Raw genomic sequence first — 22,817 nt, 5'->3', positions numbered from 1 at the left:
GCAACACGAGTAGAACTGCTTAATGTCTCCTCCTTTTTGCTGTGTCTATGTATGATGCACGTGCAGCACACTTAGAAACAGCAAATTGCCATTAATAATTGTTTTGTGAGGATGGTGTCCCTTCCTGCACATAAACAATCATTTAAAAAATGACAATTTGCTACTTCTATGTTTGCTGCGCAATGCAGCACACATAGAAGTTACAATTCACCACTCTGCATTGTTTATGTGCAGGAAGGGACACCTTCCTGCACATAAACAATCATTCCCCCAGCAAAGACACGTTTGCACTATGGTACAAGGGTGCCTGCATTGGCACTAGGCAGCCAGAAATAGTGCAATAGGGTAATGCAGGGTTGCAGCCCATTCTTCTGAATATGGCGCATCCCTGCATTTTCAGAATGGCAGAGCGTGGCACAGCCACGGCTCGTGCAGGGCGTTACACCCGGCGGTGACGTCAGGCAGAGGAGGGGCAGGGTGGGGGGTTGTAAAATGCGGGATATGGATGATGTCAGGTAAGTACCGAAAAAAACAAAAACAATTTTGTTACCTGCGCCAAATGTGATGCAGCAGCGCAACAAAATTTGTTTTATTTATTTTTTGGGGTACTTACCTGACATCGTCTGTATCCCGCATTTTACAACCCCCCACCCTGCCCCTCCTCTGCCTGACGTCACCGCCCGGTGTAACGCCCTGCACGAACCGTGGCTGGCGTGGCATTAGCAATGTTTGCTTAACGACATGCTTCGCCAATCCCTTATGAATATGCCGCTAAACGCGAAGAGTTCGAAAACCAACAAATCGATATGTAGCAGTTATTTCCCAAAAACGTGTCAGAATATGACTGGATTCATATCCTGCAAGTTCATGAATGGCTTTTCAATGTAATTGATGATGCGAAAAATCCAGGCCTGTGCTTAGAAAATACGGAATTTTCACTCTTCATTTAATCAACTTAACATATGAGCAGGATATTGTAATGTAAGTATTCACACTGGAAAACATAAACACTTCTCTTTACTCAATTAGATTTTTCAGTAATTAATCCGAAGCATTATTTTCTGAAGGTTGTTCTATGCTTGTAACGCATTTACCAGTTCTTAACCATATTTAATTCCTCCTAAAACGATTGTAATTAAAAAAACAATAAATTTTTGGGAGGCCATATGTATATTTTTTCAGATGAGACTGGCTTGACAAAATGAAGGGTGCACTATTTAGTTTTTAGTGATTTGCAATCTCTCCAATAGTTCTAATAGATGATAACAACGAATATATGGCATATTGATTTTCTTCCATTTCACTGAATTTAAAATATAGCTTTTATTACCTGGATGGACACTCTACCTCAATTGGCATCGTTCACACATAGGCAACATTAAATAAATGTTAAAAAAATTGAATCCTTGTTGTACTTGCCATTAAAAGAAAGTGTTAGATAAAGTGGGTAAGTGTGGGCCTGTGTTCCCAAACAACAATGTGCCCAAATGACGTTTGCAGCAAGGGTTAGTGGCAGGGCTTGGAATAGGATGTATGACATAACAACGCATACTTTTACAACGCATGCTTTTACAACGCAAGTATTACAACGCAAACCTTTACAACGCATAGCGCTTAGGGGTGCTGGATAGTGAATAGTTTAATTTACTATTCCAACTCCAGTCCCCGTGGACACTAGGGAAGGTGGACACTAGGGAAGGTGTTGGATAGTAAATTAAATCTATTCCCTATCCTAGAGCGCCCCCCAGCACAATGCGTTGTAATGGTTTTCGTTGTAAAACCTGCGTTGTAATAGCACTGCGTGGTAAAAGTTGCGTTGTAAAGGATGTTTCCCCTTGGAATGGAGTCAGGTTCTTTGTCAACCACCCCGTGTACCCCTCTAAAAGACAGGCCCACAAACGGGCCAAAAAGTAGCCCACATACTGACGTGTCAAACCAGCCCTTCGGGCGCTGCCTGGTTGTGCTATAATCAGTCCAACACTGACGGATCATATTGCCTTTATCCCTGTGCAGCGGGGTTAGATGCAACATCCCCAGCTTTAGGCACATTCCCACTAAAATCTTTTACCTTCAGCCAAATAACTTCTGCAGCTGACCTTTAAATCCAGGCCGTGTTGAAGACTTTCAGCATCATGATTTTGCCTACAACCAGCCTAGCACAGCATTCTCTGTATTTGAACAACTCTCAAATGGAGTTGGAAGATAGGAGTCTCAATTGTGCATGAAATTAGAATGACAAATCATTAGAACATCCAGTACCTGATGGTGAACAGTGAGATGGAGATTTGAGAGAATATTCGGGGAGTGGTTGCAGAAAAGGAGACCAGCACAGCATCTGTACAGGGGCAATAAGAGAAGACAAAATATGAGGTAACAGCCCTGGGGGCTTGCATGACCCAACCTCGCATGCTTAAACCACGCTTCCCTTAACAATGCAGTCTAAACAACGACTGTGTAATTTCCACATGTTTGGTCAGCACGCAAGTCATTACAATGACTTGCTTTAGGGAAGTTCTGTACTTTGGAACCGTATAATTTACTATTCTAACTCTAGTCTGTATATCAGAAGGGAACATGTGTTGGACTTAAAATCCAACACAAGTCCAACACTACGTTAGGTAAAGCAAGGTGTCGTACTGACTTGTGTGCTAAAGGAACGCGTGGTAGTGGCATAGTTGTTTTTCAGACTGCATTGTAAATGCACTGCATGGTTTAGACTTCATGGTAAATGATGTTTCTCCTAGCAGTTGAGAAGAACTCTAGGATATGGGTGGGGGGGGGCATTGCATCCTGGAGGAGAGTTATTTCAGAATAATATGGGCAATGCAAAGTTATGCAGTTATATTATTTAGGGTCTATTTATTGATGACTTTTACAGAAGCACACAGGTGAAAGAGGATGATAATAAATGATGGACAGAGGATGCTATCTTCAAGGAGTAATAGACAAGAGAACCAGAGAGGATTGATGTATGCAAGTCTTGAGAGTATAGGTTTAGGGAACGGAATTTGCTACATTTACTGAAGTGGGTGAAGGGTACTAACAAAATGAGTGAAGAAAAATACTTTAAGTTGTAATGATCGTTGTTTTCTTAGAGAAATAAGTACCAAATATTTGGATGTATGTTTGAGATTTCACAATGGGCCAAGGGCGACTAGAAGGTAGTTGGTCACACATAACAACTGTTTTCAATGCAGGTGGAATTACTTCACTATATTTTGCTAATATCAGGTTTTGTTTGGAGGAACAAAGATGGTGCCCATAAGCTATATTTTCTTCTAGATATATATGTGGTAGCCTATGCAAGTGAGTGTGAATCTTGGACTTGAGGGATTCTTTAGTAGGAGATATCCCCACCACAAACATGGAACCGCTGACAAAACAGCTACAGACAAGTTAGTGGAAAATCATGAGACTTACTGTGTTGAATGCAATGTTTGTTTTAAGCAATAAAAGCGGTTGTGGTTTTCATCAAACAAGAGTTGGATAATGAATGAGAGTTTATACAATTGATATGGGAATAAAAATGAGTTCTGAAGGATACTGAGCAAAGGTGAGCTGGTAGTAGTTGAGATGGTTAAAGATGAGCATGAGGTTAGGCAGGTTTCCCTAAGAATAAGTGGGAAATATTATTATATTGGACATTTAGTGATCGGAGGTGATATGAAAATTGAGTTTTCAGCTTGATTTTCTTCGACTCAATCAGTATGTATAAGATGATAAGGACGATGAAAAGGGATCAGCAACACGTTTGTCAATGAGGGCATTCAGATCAGCAAGCGTGTATGAATTGTGCTAATTTCAATTTTAATAGGCACTAAAACTTTGAAAGAGTTATATTTTTGGGAGAAAGGAGTATTCCTCGAAAGATTGAGGGGTGAGGCCATCATAAGTTTGTTGAGTACAAAACTGACTGCCTCACGTACAAAACAAGTAGACTGTGTGGGAAGTGGTGACATTTTTGGTGTACAGAGGAGCAGGTATTACATAATACGTGGGCTCAAAACAAGTTTTAATGTTAGCAGTGAAGTAAGGTGATTCCATCTGACGGGTGAGGACCTTCACCCTATTTTACTTTCCATTAAATGCACATCATTAACACAATGTAGTAAGTGTATTACCATATGTGGTGTTCATGATAATATTGTGACTTTAAATTTGAAGGGGTAGTAATTAACAGAACCATTGTTTCAACAAGTTTGTACACATTTAAAGTTCAAGAGAATACACAATTGTTGTAAATACCATATTGGCATGCAGTTCTGGCACATTAGTTTACATTGAAACATATGCCAACTGGAATAAAATTCTGAATGCATATGTCACATTACTTTCTATGTTTATGATGATCTCTCTATTAATACCTTTGTGACCAGGGGCCTAATAAAATGGCATTGGTACTAAAGAACTGATTAAGGAGCACACAACACCTCTTAACACCAAGTAAGGTGGTCAGTTCAATGTAAGAGGGTTAGGTGATTCAAGTGACAATGCAATACATTGCGATGAGTGGTGTTTGAAGGGAAGAAAAGAATAGATCATTGAGAAGTGTGGAAGCATGACTAGGCCAGATGGGCATCAACTGTAAATAGAGAGTGACTGAGATGATGTACTAGAAAGTTATTGGAAGACCAATCCTTGGTGACATAAGATGGGTCTTGCTACAGCAATCACTCTCATAGAATCAGTGTAAATCAGTATAAAATCAGTGTAAAGTCAAAGAGTGCAGGTGCACTAATCACTTAAATCTAGTATACACATCAGCTGATTTCTGTATAGCGTTCAAAGGAGTAATTCATATCACACATGGTGGGGGGAGTTTAAATACAAAAATATATTTCACAGATCAAATACAGAGGTACATTAATCACCACAATTAACTATGAATTACCTAAGCATGAAACAACATCACTGCTATGCAGGGCCAGCTTTAGCGCTATTGCCGCCAGGTGCAACAATCATTTTTGGTACCCCCCCCCCCAAGATTGCCTCCTCCTCAATTTCCCTCATGACCACAGGGCAGAAGTGCCATTCATCTCTCCATAGCCCATCTCATATATACATTTAACTTGTTTAAAGCACTGGCAAAGGCTGCCTTTACTAAAAAGAATGTAAATCTATTCAAACATACTATTTTCAGCAACATTAGGAATAGATAATGAAAGACTGGGGGCAAAAACACCTATTTTATGCAGTTTGCATGCAGCTCTTTGATGACTGTTCTATATTAGAGTTGTATCTTATGAACTGCAGTAACAAAAGGATCTCTGTGGCAAAAGCAGTAATCCACTCAGCTGGCCATATAAAACACAGATCTTTGATTTGCATGGTACGTGTTCTTTGCAGCATGCATATTTACCCTCTGAGCCACTTTTAATCATAATTTATTTCTAAACACAGCACCCCCCCCCCTTAAGGTTGATGCCCCCTCCTTCCTCAGGTAGGTGCCCAGTAGGGCTGCACCACTCGCACTGTCCTAAAACCGCTATATGTGCTTACCTTGTCGATAGCCATCCAATGCCTTTTCTCATGAGACAGAGATCACAACAAGTTTATTGTTTTAGGGAAGTGTGAACAGCAGAGGGCAGGTAAAGCCATTCTGTAAAGTAGACTCGAAATTGGTATTCACTTGACCCATATTACGTTATCATAATGCTCATCTTTACGTACGAATATGAGACATGTACTGGCTAATAATGCTTTTATTTTTTTATATTAGAACCTTGTTAAACATAACAAATGAACGAGGTATTATCGTCACCCGCTCAACATATCCGTCCAGTGGAAAGTGGTCGGGACACTGGCTGGGAGATAACACTGCTGCCTGGGACCAAATGGATAAATCAATCATAGGTATGATACACCTACAATTCCCGTTATTTTTGGTTCATGTTTTTCTTTAACACAGAGGGACACATTGAGAAGTGATGGTAAGCTTCAAAATTGGTTGCAGTTATTTTTGCACGACTCAGGTCAGATATGGGTTGAGCATTAATTGTCCTGCCTTGGCTTCAGCATTTTAATTCATCACCAACCATATGTTGGTGGTGGAACTTAACACTTGGGCCCACAGTATGAGTGCTCCATTGTTTTCGATGCCTGCGCAAACAATCCTCAACGCAGGGATCGGAATCATGTACATACCAGTAATAGGGATCAATGTGGCGTTTGGTGCATAATGCACCATTATCAGCAAGTTATTCCCCATTTGTATGAGACCATCTTGTTCTTGCAGATATTTATTTGCCCTGATCAACACCCATCTCCAGGATATCTTTTTTTATCGTGGCTGATAAGCCATTCATTCCCTACTGGGCCACACCTTATGATGGCTTTTATCTTCAAACTATGGGTGAAAGACAGTTGCAAAATTAGTTGTGTTCATTATTTTTTGCAAATTTTTAGATTCCATAAATAAAGATTAGCACCAAATGAGTGCAATAATTATTTTTCAGTTTGTGTGCATGAACTAGTGTTCTTCTGTAAATGAAGAGCAGGCGTCTCTAGAATCAAAACATTAGGAGATTGCAATTAAATACATTAAGGGCCTCATTTACAAGCCCGTTCTGCCACCGGCTCGTCGCTTTTTGATGTACCGGCAGCACAATCGGTTTGTCCATGTTTACAAGGTCCTGTAAAGTCTCTCTACCTGACTTTTTATAGCCTTGTAAATATAGGCCCCTTCCATGCATAACTCTGTGTGAAAGGGGCGTTCCATGGGTGTTGCTGCGGTTGTTCCTACGCAGCATCCATGGAACCTGACACATTCCTAGATTTACAACATTTGGTCAACCTGGAAATGTGTCAAAATCCTACGCCTGGTGCAAAGAGGAGAAATAATTTTATTTCTCCACGTTTTTCCACTTTCTAAGCGTGCTGCATTCTGAAGAATGCATGGAAAAGGGAAAATGCCATCCATTATTGTTTTGTGCAAGAAGGTGTTCCTTCCTGGACAGAAACAATCATCCTGCAACACAGGCAACCTTGAAAAATGAAGCAAGGGTGCCTGCGCTGGCACATGGCAGCCAATTGTGAACCAGCACAGAGGAATGCACACAGATGCATCATATTGTTGTTATGTCGCATCTGTGTGCTTTAAAAATGATTAACAAGAAGGGGACTCAGCACGGCGCTGCTAAATGGCTTGATGCACCGAGCTGCACCATTGTCTTGTAAATTAGACCCTAAATGAGAACACCTTGCTAACATTTTTGGCATGTTTTCGTTTTCACAATCTACACCACATGACTTTGAATGGGGAAATAATGTCTCTCTAAATATATCTTCCTCTTTCCAGGGTCGTACATATTCTTAGTGCAGGAGGTGCTTTTAATACCACTGTACCCCTTTTAAGGCTTTCTTTTACTATCCAACCGGTGGTGGACATTATCATTGTTTGCTTTAGGCCCTATGCTCCCTAGCTAACTACTGGGTTTGTCTGTCCTTTTATCAAGGGCTGTAGCTACTATTAGTACAAACAGTAGAGGTGACACTGGGGTGCCTGGTCACTTAGGGGCTGACTGTTAACACCTTGAACGCTATGGGGATTTTTCTCCTGTGCTGGGAATCCGCAGATACCACTTTACATGACGAGCTGGGCTCGTCATCAGCGTAGCAGGAGGCTACTGCATGACGAGCCCAGCTCGTCATGAGCGTCGAAGGGGTTAAGCAGTTATTGTTGTCCTTTACCACGCAAAAGGCCTTTTCGTTACTTGTATGAAAGTCAAGGGCACCAAGGGTTTAGGATTTATTTATTTATTTATTTTAGCGATTTGTTTAGCGCCTGGTGACCCAAGGGCATCCCCGCGCTGTAAGGAGATTGTTTATCCTGTAAGGAGAGGGAGGGAGGAGGAACAATTATTTCGGGAATAGGTGCGTTTTCAGTTTTTTGCGAAAGGTCAGGTAGCTGGCTTCCAGTCTGAGGGTGCATGGGAGGGAATTCCATCTCACGGCCGCTTGCACCGAGAATCGTCGGCCTCCGGTGCGGGTCCTTTTGAATTTGGGGACGTTGGCCAGGTGCTCACTGTCTGAACGGAGGGATATGGATGCTTTGTAGGGGGTGACCAGGCTGCTGAGGATAGTAGGGCCAGATCCGTTGATAAGTTTGTGTGTTGTACACATGGCTTTGAATTCCACCCTTTGGCGAACAGGGAGCCAGTGCAAGGCCTTGAGGGCTGGTTTTGCTGACACTCTCGAAGGAAGGTTCGTGAGCAGATGGGCCACAGCGTTCTGTGTCCGCTGTAGTCTAGTCAGGGTGGCCTCTGGAGCGCCCAGGTAGACCATATTGCTGTAGTCAAGACGGGACAATACTAGCCCCTGGATAAGAAGTTTCCTAGTGGCAGGTGGTAGTAATGGGAGGATCTTACGGGTGGTGCGCATGAGCCCAAAATAGGTGCCAGCAGTTTTGGCCGCTTGCGTCTTCATGGTGAGCTCCGGTTCGAGCCATACTCCAAGGGTTTTGATTTCACGCTTCGGGGAGGGGATTTCTCCGAATACGTCGGGCCAGACTGTTGGGGGGATAGTTGCCCATTGTTTTCCCAGGAGCATCACTTCGGTCTTAGACCCATTTAATTTTAGTGATGAATCACTCATCCAGCTGTGTATTTGGGCAAGGCAGTTCGCCAGTTTCTCCGGGTGGTCGACTAGTTGGGATAGAGAGACGACCAGTTGAGTGTCATCAGCGTAGCTTACCATTTTTATGTTAAATGGTGTCACCACGTCTTCCAGGGGAGCCATATATGCGTTAAAAAGCGTCGGGCTCAGGGAAGATCCCTGAGGGACCCTGCTTGTGAGGGGGAGGGTGGCTGAGTGGTAGTTGCCGTCCCATACCTGGAACGTGCGTCCGGTGAGGAAGGATTCTGTCCAACTAAGTGCCGTCCCGGTGATCCCTGCTGCCGCGAGCCGATGGAGGACACGGTGGTTGACTGTGTCGAAGGCTGCGCTGAGATCCAGGAGGATCACTGCCACTGACCCTCCTGAATCCAGTATGCGCCTTGCCTCCTCGATGACGGCGAGGAGGGCAGTATCTGTGCCATGGCCCGGGCGGAAACCAGTTTGGGATTCCCGTAAGATGTTGTTTGTTTCAAAGAACTGGGACAATTGTCTGTTGACCAGTTTCTCAGCTAGCTTGCTGATTGCCGGTAGGAGAGAAATTGGACGATAGTTTCCCATGTCTGCTGGATCGAGCTGTGGTTTTTTAAGGAGTGCTTTTACCACCGCGCTCTTCCAGCTGGCAGGGACATATCCCTGGGTAAGTGAGCTATTAATGAGCTCCGTGACCGTGGGAACGATGACAGGGGCCACGGTTTTGAGGAATCTGATGGGAGCCGCATCAAGTGGTGAACCACTTCTCATTTTGGTCATGGTTCGCTCGACCTCCAGACATGTTACTGGCCTGAATGTCTCAAGTTGAGGACGAGGATTACTTTCGGTTTGACTGGGGGGTGTCGGATTGTCCAAGTGGCTGGTGGGCCCGGGAGGGGGAGGGAAACTAGTATACGGGCGATTTTATCGTTGAAGTACGTGGCTAGGTCATTACTTCGGTCCACCGAGGGGACACTGGAGGACGGGGAATGGGGTACTTTGAGCAGCTCCTTTACGATTATGAAGGATTCCCTGGCTGAATTAGAAGATTCTGTAATCCGCGTGTCATAGTGGGAGGCTTTGGCGTGCCTGATGGCATCTTTGTAGAGTCTGACTGTATTGTGGTATGCTTCCTTGCTGGAGTGCTGCCAGTCTTTCCTCCAAAGCCGTTCAGCTCTTTTACAGTTTTTACGGAGGAGTCGGAGGTCAGTGGTATACCACGGGGCGGACCCAGGTTTTCCGTTTTTATCCTCCCTAGTTCTTAGTGGGAGTACGGAGTCCAGGGAGGTGGTGATCCACTCTCTGAAATTGCTGTCAGCGACAGCCGGGTCGTCTGCGCGTGCCGGGCTGGTGTTTTTAAGAATGCTGGCCCACTCTTCGGTAGGAAGTCTGGACCAGGTCCTGTCCCTGATGTAGGTGGGCGGTTTTTGAGGTTTCCTGAAGAAACCTGGCAGTAGGAAGGAAATTAGGAAATGGTCTGTCGAGGGTAAGGGGGAGGCATCCTTCACCTGCATCGATGGAGTGTTAGTGAACACTGGGTCCAGCAGGTGACCCTTGGTATGAGTGGGTCCGTAATTAAGGAGGTGGATGTCAAGTGCTGCCAGATCAGCGATCAGGTCAGCTGCTGTCTGGTCAGTAGGGTCATCGAGATGGATGTTAAGATCTCCTATTATCAGGAAATTCGATATGGAGTGGGCCAGGGTTGCTACAGGGTCCAGGAGAGTGCTCGCGAAAGGGCCTGGATGCCCGGGAGGGCGGTAGACAAGGACTCCTGTCAGAGAGTTGGTCGAGTCTAGCTTGATTGTAAATTGCAGGCTTTCAGAGTCAGGGATCTGTGCATCCTCAGATTTGCAAAGAAGGTGGTCCCGGTGGATGATGGCGACACCGCCACCTCGGCCTAGGGGGCGGGGTAGGGACTGAATGAGGAAGCCTGAAGGGGTTGCTAGCACCATGTCTGCCTCAGAATGTGGGGCGAGCCATGTTTCCGTGAGGAAGAGGATATCAATCTTTTGGTCTTCAATGAGGTGGTTGATCTGCGTCGCATGTTTGGGGAGCAGTTAAGTGAGGCCAGTATCAGGGCAGCAGGCTTGTGAGGTTTTATAAGTAATTTGCGTTGTACTGGCTTGCAGAGGGTACAGCGGATGAAAGGTCCATTTAGGATAGTACAATGTATTACAGAAATCAGTCATATTATGCAAGAGTCGAAAAAATATGCAAAAATCCATATCATTATACAAAATAATTTAATAGCTCTTCTCAAATAAAATGTGAACACTTTGACACGTTAAGCACACTTTTAACACGTTTTAAAGTGGCACAAGATACTACAAGGTCACTGGATCAAGGTGAAATGCCTTTAGGAAGATATTTTCTGTACGGACCAGTTTCCTGAGAGACGTTTTGTTCTAAAAAAAAGAACTTGAAAAGTACAAAATAGTGTGAACTTTCTCACCCGCTGAAATTAGTTGGATTTCAAGCATTTTTTTATTACATGTATTCAGGAATTTATTTCTTATTTGAACACTCCTACTAGCTGCATGCAGAGCTCCTGGCAATCGTGGGCTCCATTCCACCCAGTAACCCCTGTGGTACCTCAAATACATCCTTCAGCTTTAAGAAGGATGATATACTGACTTTGCAAGAAACCCAATTTGTATTGTCAATAGGCCCTCTTGATTTATTCTTTTCAAATCACACAGGCCTCCACAGGAGAGTTCCACCATCGCTCGGGCCCAGTATTTGTAAGGGTTGGCCTCATGTGCCTTAGCCATGGGAGGTCACTAGCACCTTGCATAAGTATCCCAGGTAGACCCGACTGGTAAGAACTCAACTCGAGTGTAGCCTAGATCCTCCTCCAATACAGAGTAGAGCTTACACTGGCTCCATCTGAGATATTTTTTAGTCTATATCTAACCCTAGGGGGAGCAGCAGAGTACTGGTGGGGAGACCCGTCAGTTGGCACATAAAGCGATTTTTAACTGCAACTAAGGAGGACACCTTCCTATGTCTCCACTGCTCAACACCATACGGGGCTGATCCTATAGCATGATAGTTATAGACTTAAAGTGCCAGTGAGATAGGGCAAAATAGAGACGCTTTATGCATCTTCACTATTCCTCCAACTGTTTGCTCTATTTTGAGTCTATAACTTTTGTGAGATTGTCAATTAAAGTGTTCTGTTAAAGTAACACCCAAAAAATCAAAAGTGTGGACTCACTTCAAGGGGGACCTTCTCGGCATAGGATTTGGACGGCAAGGATTAAAAACCATAGATTTGATTTTGGCGATGTTCACGTCTAGGCCCCTTAACTTGAAAAAGCAGTCAAGTCATAAACTTTAATCCATTGTTAGACTTTTAGACCATGAAAGCACAATAAAAAAATCACATTTGGGGAATATCCCTGGACAATAAAATCACATCACAATCAAGCAGTCAAATCTATCTAAAGATAGCAGCGCTACCAGCTCTAACTTTGGTGAAAAACGACAGCAAATTTGAAGTAAGCGTACTGCATTTACCTGAATGAAATGCGGTGAACTGTGCGGTGATGATAGGCAGTGTGCTTTCTCCCACCTTCTATGAAGGATTTTTTTGCAGTCCCATGGGACATTTTCAGAGGAGCAACGCATTGTCAGCAAAACATCAGGGCTGGCACCATGATGTTTACAAGACGTAGTATGTCAGACTCGCTATAATCCACATAGGCTGCCAGATCGTTAATAAATAGTGTGAATAATGTTGGAGCGAGGACGCATCCCTGCCTAACCCCTCTGTTTACTGAGAATGGTTCTGGCATTTCCCCCCTATATGCCTCCCATCCTGTGATTCTGCATTTGATAAGAGAAAAGGTGATGCCTTATGCCATATCATTTTCAATATGTACACACAAGCCAAGATTTACAAGTGGTTTGCACCAGTGCTGGATCAATTCAAATTAAGACAAAGGAATTCAGTATATTTCAAAACTATTTACTGTCCAGAACGAAGGGTGTTTTGCATTGGAAAGGTTTAAATTTCCCAATGCTAAAATTACTTTTCCCCACTTTTCCCACTTTTCAGTAAGGGGTGTTACTGGTTTGGATCAGCACAAACACCAATTGGTTTTGATGTAAAGCCACTATAATAATAAACCCAGATGACTCTGAGTCAAAGTGAACGGTAGTGTCTTACTACAACTACCCCCATTGAGGAATCATGCCAGGCCTCGTCCGAGTGCTTAATTTTTCTCACTCACACTCACCAACTTCAAGTTGGTGAGCTGCGCTTGAGAAAACTCTGTCACAAAGCGCTTGTCAGAGTTATTCAGAACTCCATGCTTGAGACAGAGTACAGGGTGGGCAAATCTCCTTATAGTCTGTTAGCAGAGTGGAGTTTACTGCCCACCTATTGTCTCGGGCGAAGAGGCCCTTTCACGGTGATGAAGTGCCCAAAAGTTTGATGTCAGCAGCTGTGAGTCACACAAAGAGGCCAAGGTCTGAGAGGTACCTCTTGGACATCATGAACTCACTGCTGCTGGGTCCAGGGACTAGACTGTAGGATATTGGGAACCTTATATGTCCCTGAGGTTAAGGTCTGGAGGCCAGCAGACTAGCCCTTGAGGTCACTCTGGGGTCCTGGGTTCAGAATGAAGTTGTACATCCAGTTCTACCTCCCCAGGCAAGAGCAGCAGGCAGTATGTCAGAAGCACAGCCGTTCATTTAGAGCAGCAGTCCAGCAGAGTGGAAGTCCTCATAGCAGTCCACAGTCCTTCTTCCTGGCAGAGTATCCACAAGTCCAGAAGTGTATTGAAGAGGTGGTGTCTGAGGTGCTACTTTTATACCCTGGTCCTCTGGTTCTGGAAGGTGTGAGATTAGCTTCTAAACAGTGGCTTTGAAGTAGATGGGATTTCCTGCCTCCTCTGGCTCCAAGCTGTTTGAAGTGACAATGCAGGGTCGGGAAGCACCTTGTGTGAAGGCAGACCATAGGCTTTTCAGTTGTAAATGGGTCTGTACTCAACTCCAGCCCCCCCCCCCCATCTGCCAGTAGTTGGTCCATTCAGGCCAACCCAGTACAGTACCTTTTTGGGTGATTATCTTGGAGGAATTCACAAAATCTATCTGTAAAATCCAACCTTTTAATTACACAGCATCCTACCCTCTGGGCTGCCTTGTGCCTATCCTAGGGGTGACGTATATGTAATGAAAAGGGTGTTAAAGGGTTGGCAAGGGGGTTTAAATGCCAAGTCAACATGGCAATTTCAAACTGCATTTGGGCTACAATGGAAAGCTTGGGACATGTTTTAAAATTCTACTTAAGTAGGTGGCACAATAAGTGCTGCAAGCCCACTGGTAGCATTTAAGTTACAGGCCCTAGATATATAGTATACAAATCTACAAGGGACTTACAAGTAAATTAAAAATGTCAATGGAGTATATGCCAATGTAACCATTTTAAGGGGAGTGAGCGCAAGCACTTTAGTAGTGGTAAAGTGCACAGAGTCCTATGGCAAAAAGAAAGAAGTCCAGCAAAAATGGAGGAGGTAAGGCAACAAGTTTTCAGGAAAGACCACTCTAAGGCTGACAGGTCGAACAGTTGTGGTACTTGGAATTGGTCATGTGTGGTGCTGTTAAAGTAACACAAGAAGGGAGTGAAAAGGTAATTCTCAAAAGAGCAGAAGAGGTTGAGTTATATTGTCAAAAAGGATGTTCACGGAGCTGTGGTGAGGCAGTGTCCTGGTGAGGGGGTAACCTTGATATTTGTGTGACTATAGGTACCCCTTCCCTCCCGTTTTGAGGGCTCATGGGGCATTAACTGGGCAATATAAAAAACCCATTCAGCAATATACCTACTGGGGTACTATATACTGTGCATGTTAAATTTATGTGCACCACTTAGTTAGTATTATATGTAAATACACAGTTGTTTTGATTTGAGTGTAGAAGGGATCTCTTCTAGGTCCTGAAGAGAAGCCAGGGGAGGTCTTCGAAACATGTAGACACAGGAGACACTACTCATTAAAGCATAGTATCTCCATCTCATCCCTCACTTTTAACGATACCAGCTCAAAGGAACATTAAAATTAATTTTTTCCACGGAGCCAGGTATTTTTTAATTTTTCACCCTTCACTCACTTCTGACCCTTCCACCCCTACACCACACATAGTATTGTTTTTCATAACCAGTGCTCCCACGTAGTTGTAGGTCGCAGCACACCCCGTCCCGCAGCAGGCGAGAAGACCCCGATGATGAAGCATGCCACCAATGGTCCTTTTGGTGGTTCAGGGGTATTTAAACAAAGCTATGTGCTTTCCACCATTGCAGAAGACACACGTAGTCTGGATGAACACTTCTACACTTTCCATAAGGGTGGATCTCTTTGTTTTTTGACATGTGTGGTGCTGGACTTATTCCAAGTCAGGGCTCCAACTGTTTCAGGACCTTTCTGTGGCAAATCTCCCAGGTACCTCCTACATATACTACCCAAACGTATATCTATGTGTGAGGAGACTTCCGCAACCAGCAGAAATCTCCACAAAGAAAAGTAGAGGTGAAGGACTGTAGATGTGGTTTTGTAAATTGATTTGTAGTATGTGAATACTACTACTAATGCAGCACTACTAAACATATTAGAAAGTGCAGTTTGTAAATATGCCCCAAAGTTTGTGACTTTCCCTCAAAGCTGTCAACACTATGGTCTGGGCTTTGATACATAACACGCAGTTTAATATGAGGGGGACCGGACTTGGATGATGTATTTCACAGTGTTACACTGTATAACATGTTGAATAACATCTGATGTAATATTATTATTAATATTGGAGAATATAATTTGAACCTGAGGACCACGTTGAATGTTTACTTGAGTGGCTGGCTGCTACATGGGTATATCTGGTAGAGTGTCAATTCAAAAAATAATCTATTTAGCCAGACAATGGCTGTTAAAATTGTTAGAAATTTGATTCATGGTTGGCTAAGGTATGCACCCAGGCCAGACAGGAACCAACACTCTAGTCAGGGTAAGCTGGATACACACTAAAAGATAACCTGTTGTCACCCTCTGGTAGGCTTATCTAAAGAGGCAATGTGTAAAGTATTTTTCCACATACAGTAACACAATTAATAAACCATAAAATGACTCCAAATAGGTTTAGAAAAATAGATTATTATATTCTGAACACAACAAGACCACAACAACAAAAGTCCAATGTATAGAAGTGAGTATCTTCAATTTTAAAAGATTAATTGCAGTAAAGCGCTCAGAAGTAAGTAGGTTACCTGAGGTCATGCTAGAGCGGGGTAAATCCAATGTTCAGGCTGGCTGTGATGGAGGGCAGGCCAGTTACAGGACTCCGACAGGTCTCTCTAGCAAAGTATATTGGATGGAGCAAGGGTTGACATCGAAGATTTGATGTGAAGAGACGAAGGGGGCAGAGTACAGCAGCTGTAGCAGAGTTAAAGAAAGTCTTTGATGACCTTGAGACTTCAAGAACAGGGGGGAAGCCAAAAAGCCCTTGGTGTTGGACCCGGCCGCATGGCATGGTCCTACCTCTCCCGCGCGGCGGGCCCCAGACGACTTCAGCCCTCCACTCAGCCTCGGGCAGCCCCTCCAGCCCGACCCTGCACGACCACCATTGCCGGTCCGGTTACCATACCGGATCAACACTACCGGCCTAGCTCCATCCCAGGCCCATCACGCCCGAACACGAGGCCTTCCCCGACGCCATCTTGGAACCTCCACGTCAGGGGCACGTGGCCTCTGCCTAGCCCCGGCTCCAGCGAAGCCCCGACATTGAGGCGCCCGGATCCACCCAGGTGGTCGAGTGGCCACTCGACGGATCCCGGAGGAAAGGGGAGTTTCGATGGTCCCCAGCCGTCCCCGGACGCCTGGTATCGATCGCCCTCCGGCCTCCCTGGGCGCTGGCTCCACCCCCCTGCTGGGGGTCTGGACACCATCATCCCGGCCCCTCCGGCCCCCAGGCGCGAGGGTCCGGACATCAAAGGACTCCAGCCCTATATCTGGGCCAGCCCCGGAGCAGGACCCCAGTTGTATCCTGGACTGGAAGCCCTGCTGATGCTGTCACGGCCGACACCAGACGAACTCATCCTTCCTGTAACCCGAAGCCATCTTGAGAGCCTGCTGGCGCTGCCGCGGCCTACCTCGCTGAGACCATCTTGAGAGCCTGCTGCCGCGGCCTACCTCGCTGAGACCATCTTGAGAGCCTGCTGGCGCTGCCGCGGCCTACCTCGCTGAGACCATCTTGAGAGCCTGCTGGCGCTGCCGCAGCCTACCTCGCTGAGACCATCTTGAGAGCCTGCTGGCGCTGCCGCGGCCTACCTCGCTGAGACCATCTTGAGAGCCTGCTGGCGCTGCCGCGGCCCGACCTCTCGGAACCCCCCAGCTCGAGGATTGAGAGCTGTGCGTAGGGTATCCCTTCTTCCACCCCAGTGGAGACTGTCCCGCTACCTTACCCCCCTTTACGGATCCCTCGATCTGCCTGTATATACTGCCAAGAACCAGCAACCTTTATTATCTATAAAAGCTTAAGAATTTGACCTCCTGTGTGGTGTCCGTTTGTAGTGTTGTGATTACTCTGCTGTACGATCGTAGGAGAGGACCCTCACCCAGGAGGCCTCTCGGTAACGCTCGGCTACTTCTCGAAGGAGAGGTGGACCTAGGGGTGGTAAGTCAGACATCTTCTGCCTCCCCCGGGGTCGCCTTTCTAACATTGGTGGCAAGCGCCGAGATCCGAGCCCTTGCAGATCGTACAGAGAGTGATTCACTCACTACCAAGAAAAACCCACTACGACCCCTGAGCACAGAATTCCAGAAAGAGAAAATGGAAGACTACAGTCACAAGGAGCTAAAGCAGTTCTGCAAAGACCTAGGCATCGCTACCACTGGCTTAAGCACCAAAGAAGACTTTAAATCGGCCCTGCAGGCCTGGGTGGACGCCGGCGACGCGCCACCCCCGAGTGAAGATAACCCGGGCCCGAACGGAGGCCCGGAGGCTGAGACAAACCCAGCGGGAGGGAGACCCGCAAACCCAGACACGGGCCTCTCCCACGAAGACGCCCGAGAACGAGAGAGGAACCGACTCCACGAGTTGGAGCTGGCTCGACTCAGACAAGAAGGAGAGATCCAGCTGGCAGAAAGGAAGTTAGCCCTCGAGCAGCTACGGCTAGAAGGAGACCTAGAAGAAAGGCGGAGACAAAGAGACCTCGAGGAGAAAAAACTCATGCTCGAGCACGAGCGCGGACTCAAAGAACTGGAAATTAAGGCCAAGACAAACGAGACCGGCACCTCCGGAGGCAAGACCTCACCTCCCCCGGTGGACACGAAGGTGCACATACCCAAGGATGTCGTCAAAGAGTACTATAAGAACGACGACATCCAACAGTGGTTCAAAGCCTATGAGGTCGCCATGACCGCCCATCGAGTACCCCTCAAGGACTGGGGCGCCGGCCTGTGGGGGAAGTTTATCAACGAAGGGAGAGACGCCCTGCTGGAGCTCCCTGATACCGAGATGACCTTGTACGAGCACATGAAGACCGCCCTCCTCACTCGCTACGGACTCACACCCGAGATGTACCGGCAGCGATTCCGAGACTGCAAAAAATTCCCCGGTACCACGTGGGTGGAGTACGTAAACTTTTACAGCAGAGCCTTCGAGGGGTGGATCAGAGGCTGCCAGGCCACCACCTACCAGCAATTGGTCGACCTCATTCTATGGGAACATCTGGCCAATAACTGCTTCATTGAACTCTGGCAGCACCTCCTTGACAGCAAACTAACTGAGCCACGAAAGCTCGCTGTCGAGGCGGATAGATGGGTGAGCACCCGAGTTCCCCGGAGTCCGATGGGAGACTACAGCCGGGGATCCCCGGGGAACCACCGACCACGAGGCGGCGGAGGAGGCCAGAGCCAGGGACGGGACGCCCCCCAGGGGTCCTCCCCTACCTCCACGTCGCCATCCCTGGGCCGAAGAGGAGGCCCCCCAGCCAGACCCGGGCCCCGCCCGAATGTTACGTGCCACAGATGCCAGCGACAGGGCCATTACGCGAATGACCCCCCCCTGCCCAATGAACCAGCGACCCGGCACCACTGGTCCCCCAAACCGCCAGATCGCGGCCGCCGCTCTGGGTGAAGAAAGTAGCGAGGAAGAGGACGATAACCACGAGCAGGCCGAATGGGAGCCCGCCGCTATGACCTTAGCATACCTGGGTACTCACGACCTGATCCCCCGAGACCCGATCCCAGGCAACACCCAGATATACCGCCAGTGGGTCACCATCAATGGACGCCGGGCCGAAGCCCTCTGGGACACTGGAGCCAGCGTGACGGCGGTTCGCTGCCATCTGGTGACCCCCGAACAGATCCTTCCTGACTTCCTGTGCCCAGTCCGGTCGGCGGACAACTCGGAGACTTTGTGCCAGATGGCCCGCATCCCCTTCGAGTGGGGAGGAGTGTCGGGCATGCTGAAAGTGACTGTCCGAGACAATGCCCCCGTGGACTGCCTCCTTGGGAACGACCTGGAAAGTTCCCCCTGGGCCGGCGTCAAACGGAGAGAGCACCTGGGGATGCTAGGCCTTCCCGAGTGGGTCTGTGCGAACACCCGCTCCATGTCAGCCCAAGCCTCCACCCCAACGGAGGAAGCCCCGACCGAGGAGCCGGAGTGGCCCGCACCTCCGCCGCCCGCCGTCCCCGAGGACGCCGACCCCGAACCCGGCCCCCAGGGGTCCGGCCAAGAAGATCTCACCGAGCTCGGCCACCTTCCAGAACTAGCTCAATGGCGCCAAGAAGGTGGCCCCACCCACGAACAATTCCGGCAGGAACAGAAAACCTGCCCCTCCCTCGAGGGAATCCGACAGCAAGCCGCTACTCAAGCAGCTGGAGACCCCGCGGGGTCCCACTGGGTCTATTGGGACAATGACCTTCTCTACAGTGAGCAAAAGATTGCCGAACTAGGGGCCAGCCGGGTACTGGTCGTGCCCCTCCGATTCAGAGACTTCCTCCTGAACTTAGCACATGATGTGCCCTTCGCCGGGCACCTGGGGCAGGACAAGACTTACAGCCGCCTGGTGACCCATTTCTATTGGCCGAAAATGCGCAACAATGTGCATAACCACTGCAGAACCTGCCCGACCTGTCAAGCCAGCGGGAAGAGCGGGGGGAAAGTCAAAGCCCCGCTCCAGCCGTTTCCCGTGGTGACTACCCCCTTCGAGCGAGTGGGAATCGACATTGTAGGGCCCCTGGACCCTCGCACCTCGCAGGGACACCGTTTCATCCTCGTCCTGGTGGACCATGCCACCCGCTATCCCGAGGCCATCCCCCTCCGAACCATCACGGCCCCCGTGGTGGGCCGAGCCCTCATGAGCATCTTCTCCCGAGTCGGTTTCCCCCCGGGAAGTCGTGAGTGATCGGGGCTCCAACTTTATATCGAAGCATATGCGGTCCCCATGGCAACAGTGCGGGGTCACCTATAAGTTCACCACCCCGTATCACCCCCAAGGAAATGGACTAGTGGAACGGTTTAACAGACCACTGAAGGGGATGATCAAGGGCCTAGAGGAGCCGCTCCGACGCAAATGGGATGTCCTGCTGCCCTGCCTCCTCTTCGCCTACCGAGAGGTACCCCAGAAGTCCCTAGGGTTCAGCCCTTTTGAACTATTGTAAGGGCACCCGGTCCGAGGCCCCCTCAGCCTGGTCAAGGAGGGCTGGGAGACAGCCGTTCGAGATGCCCCACCGGATGTCTACCGATACCTCCTGACGCTTCGCAACCAGACTCGGAAGTTCAGGGAACTTGCCGAGGCCAACCTAGAGGCCAGCCAGGAGGAAATGAAGCGCTGGTATGACCAGAACGCCTCGTCCATCGAGTTCGAGCCAGGCCAGCAGGTCTGGGTCATGTCCCCGGTTGAACCTTGTGCCCTCCAGGACAAATGGACGGGGCCCTTCAAAGTGGTGGAGCGCAAGAGCCCCGTCACCTATCTGGTGGACATGGAGTCCCCCAGGAACCCCCTCCGGGTTCTACACGCTAACCGGCTCAAGCCGCACTTTGCCCGCACTGAACTAAGTCTGCTGTTAGCGACCGATGACGGAGCTGAAGACGACTCCGAACCTCTGCCAGATCTCATGAGCACCTCCGAGAAAGACGGCTCCATCGAAGGGGTCAGGCTCTCCTCTACCCTGACCCCAGAGCAGCAACAAGACTGCCGAAAGCTGCTGGGACAATTTGCGGATCTGTTTTCCCTCACTCCGGGGATCACCCGGTGGTGTGTCCACGATGTAGACACCGGAGACAGCCCGCCGGTAAGACACCGAGCTTTCCGAGTGCCCGACCGGGTTCGGGCCTGCATACAATCAGAAGTGGCCAAGATGTTAGCTATGGGGGTAGTCGAACCCTCCGACAGTCCATGGGCCAGTCCCGTTGTCCTGGTCCCTAAAGCCGCCACCCCCGGAACAGCTCCGGAACTCCGGTTCTGTGTTGACTACCGGGGACTGAATGCAGTCACCAGGACCGACGCCCATCCCATCCCCAGGGCGGATGAACTGATCGATCGCCTGGGGGCCACCAAATACCTCCGCACCTTCGATCTCACGGCTGGGTATTGGCAGATCGGCCTTACCCCTGGTGCACAAGAGCGATCGGCCTTCTCGACCCCTGATGGCCACTATCACTTCAAGGTGATGCCCTTCGGCATGAAAAACGCCCCGGCCACCTTCCAGAGACTAGTGAACCAGGTGCTGGCCGGACTAGAGGAATACAGCGCCGCCTATCTAGATGACATTGCTGTGTACAGCCTTCACTGGGATGAGCACCTGACCCACCTCTGGGAGGTCCTGACGGCGCTCCGCCGGGCCGGACTCACCATCAAAGCCAGCAAGTGCCAGATAGGCCAAGGGTCCGTGACCTATCTGGGCCACGAGTGGGGAGGGGCCAAGTGGCTCCCCTCCAACCAAAGATAGACGCCATCCAGGCCTGGGAGCCCCCGGTCACCCAGACCGCCGTCCGAGCCTTCCTGGGGCTCACTGGATATTATCGGCGATTTATAAAGGACTACGGGAGCATTGTGGGGCCCCTCACAGAACTGACCTCAAAGAAACTACCACAGAAAGTGCACTGGACCCCTGCGTGCCAAACAGCCTTCGAGACTCTAAAGACTGCCATGTGCACCGCCCCTGTGCTCCAAGCCCCCGACTACAGCCGAGAGTTTGTGGTCCAAACTGACGCCTCGGAGCACGGCATCGGGCGGTCCTGTCACAAGTTAACCCCGAAGGGGTCGACCGGCCTGTGGCCTTCATCAGCCGACGCCTGCTGGCAAGAGAACAACGGTGGAGCACCATCGAGAGGGAGGCCTTCGCCATGGTGTGGGCCCTCAAGAAGCTCCGGCCCTAGCTCTTCGGCACCCACTTCCGAGTCCAGACCGACCACCGGCCCCTGCGGTGGTTGATGCAGATGCGGGGGGAAAACCCGAAACTGCTGCGCTGGTCCATTTCGCTGCAGGGGATGGACTTCACTGTAGAACATCGCCCTGGCAACGACCACGCCAATGCTGACGGCCTGTCCAGATTCTTCCGCCTCGGCGAGGAGAACCCCCAAGAAGATGGGTGACTCTCCCCTGCCTTCAGCTGGCGTGGTCCTACCTCTCCCGCGCGGCGGGCCCCAGACGACATCAGCCCTCCACTCAGCCTCGGGCAGCCCCTCCAGCCCGACCCTGCACGACCACCATTGCCGGTCCGGTTACCATCCCAGATCAACACTACTGGCCTAGCTCCATCCCAGGCCCATCACGCCCGAACACGAGGCCTTCCCCGACGCCATCTTGGAACCTCCACGTCAGGGGCACATGGCCTCTGCCTAGCCCCGGCTCCAGCAAAGCCCCGACATCGAGGCGCCCGGATCTAACCAGGTGGTCCAGTGGCCACTCGACGGATCCCGGAGGAATGGGGAGTTTCGATGGTCCCCAGCCGTCCCCGGACGCCTGGTATCGATCGCCCTCCGGCCTCCCTGGGCGCTGGCTCCACCCCCCTGCTGGGTGTCTGGACACCATCATCCCGGCCCCTCCGGCCCCCAGGCGCGAGGGTCCGGACATCAAAGGACTCCAGCCCTATATCTGGGCCAGCCCCGGAGCAGGACCCCAGTTGTATCCTGGACTGGAAGCCCTGCTGATGCTGTCACGGCCGACACCAGACGAACTCATCCTTCCTGTAACCCGAAGCCCTCTTGAGAGCCTGCTGGCGCTGCCGCGGCCTACC

The 22,817-nt window shown here is 49.0% G+C and overlaps 1 protein-coding gene across 2 annotated transcripts in view; it reads left to right on the top strand.

Moving 5' to 3' along the window:
- Positions 1-22,817, top strand: part of SI (sucrase-isomaltase) — a 645,776-nt gene that overhangs the window by 575,146 nt on the left and 47,813 nt on the right. For both annotated transcript variants that reach the window (XM_078665617.1, XM_078665618.1), the window contains exon 61: positions 5,720-5,853. In XM_078665617.1, coding sequence (XP_078521743.1) covers positions 5,720-5,853 — 134 coding nt within the window. The remainder of the gene's footprint in view (positions 1-5,719; positions 5,854-22,817) is intronic.

This window comes from Lissotriton helveticus, chromosome 11 (assembly GCF_964261635.1).
Source record: "Lissotriton helveticus chromosome 11, aLisHel1.1, whole genome shotgun sequence".
In the NCBI taxonomy this organism is placed as follows: Eukaryota; Metazoa; Chordata; class Amphibia; order Caudata; family Salamandridae; genus Lissotriton; species Lissotriton helveticus.
Note: the sequence above shows the minus strand (reverse complement) of the source record. Positions and strands in the feature narration are given on the sequence as shown.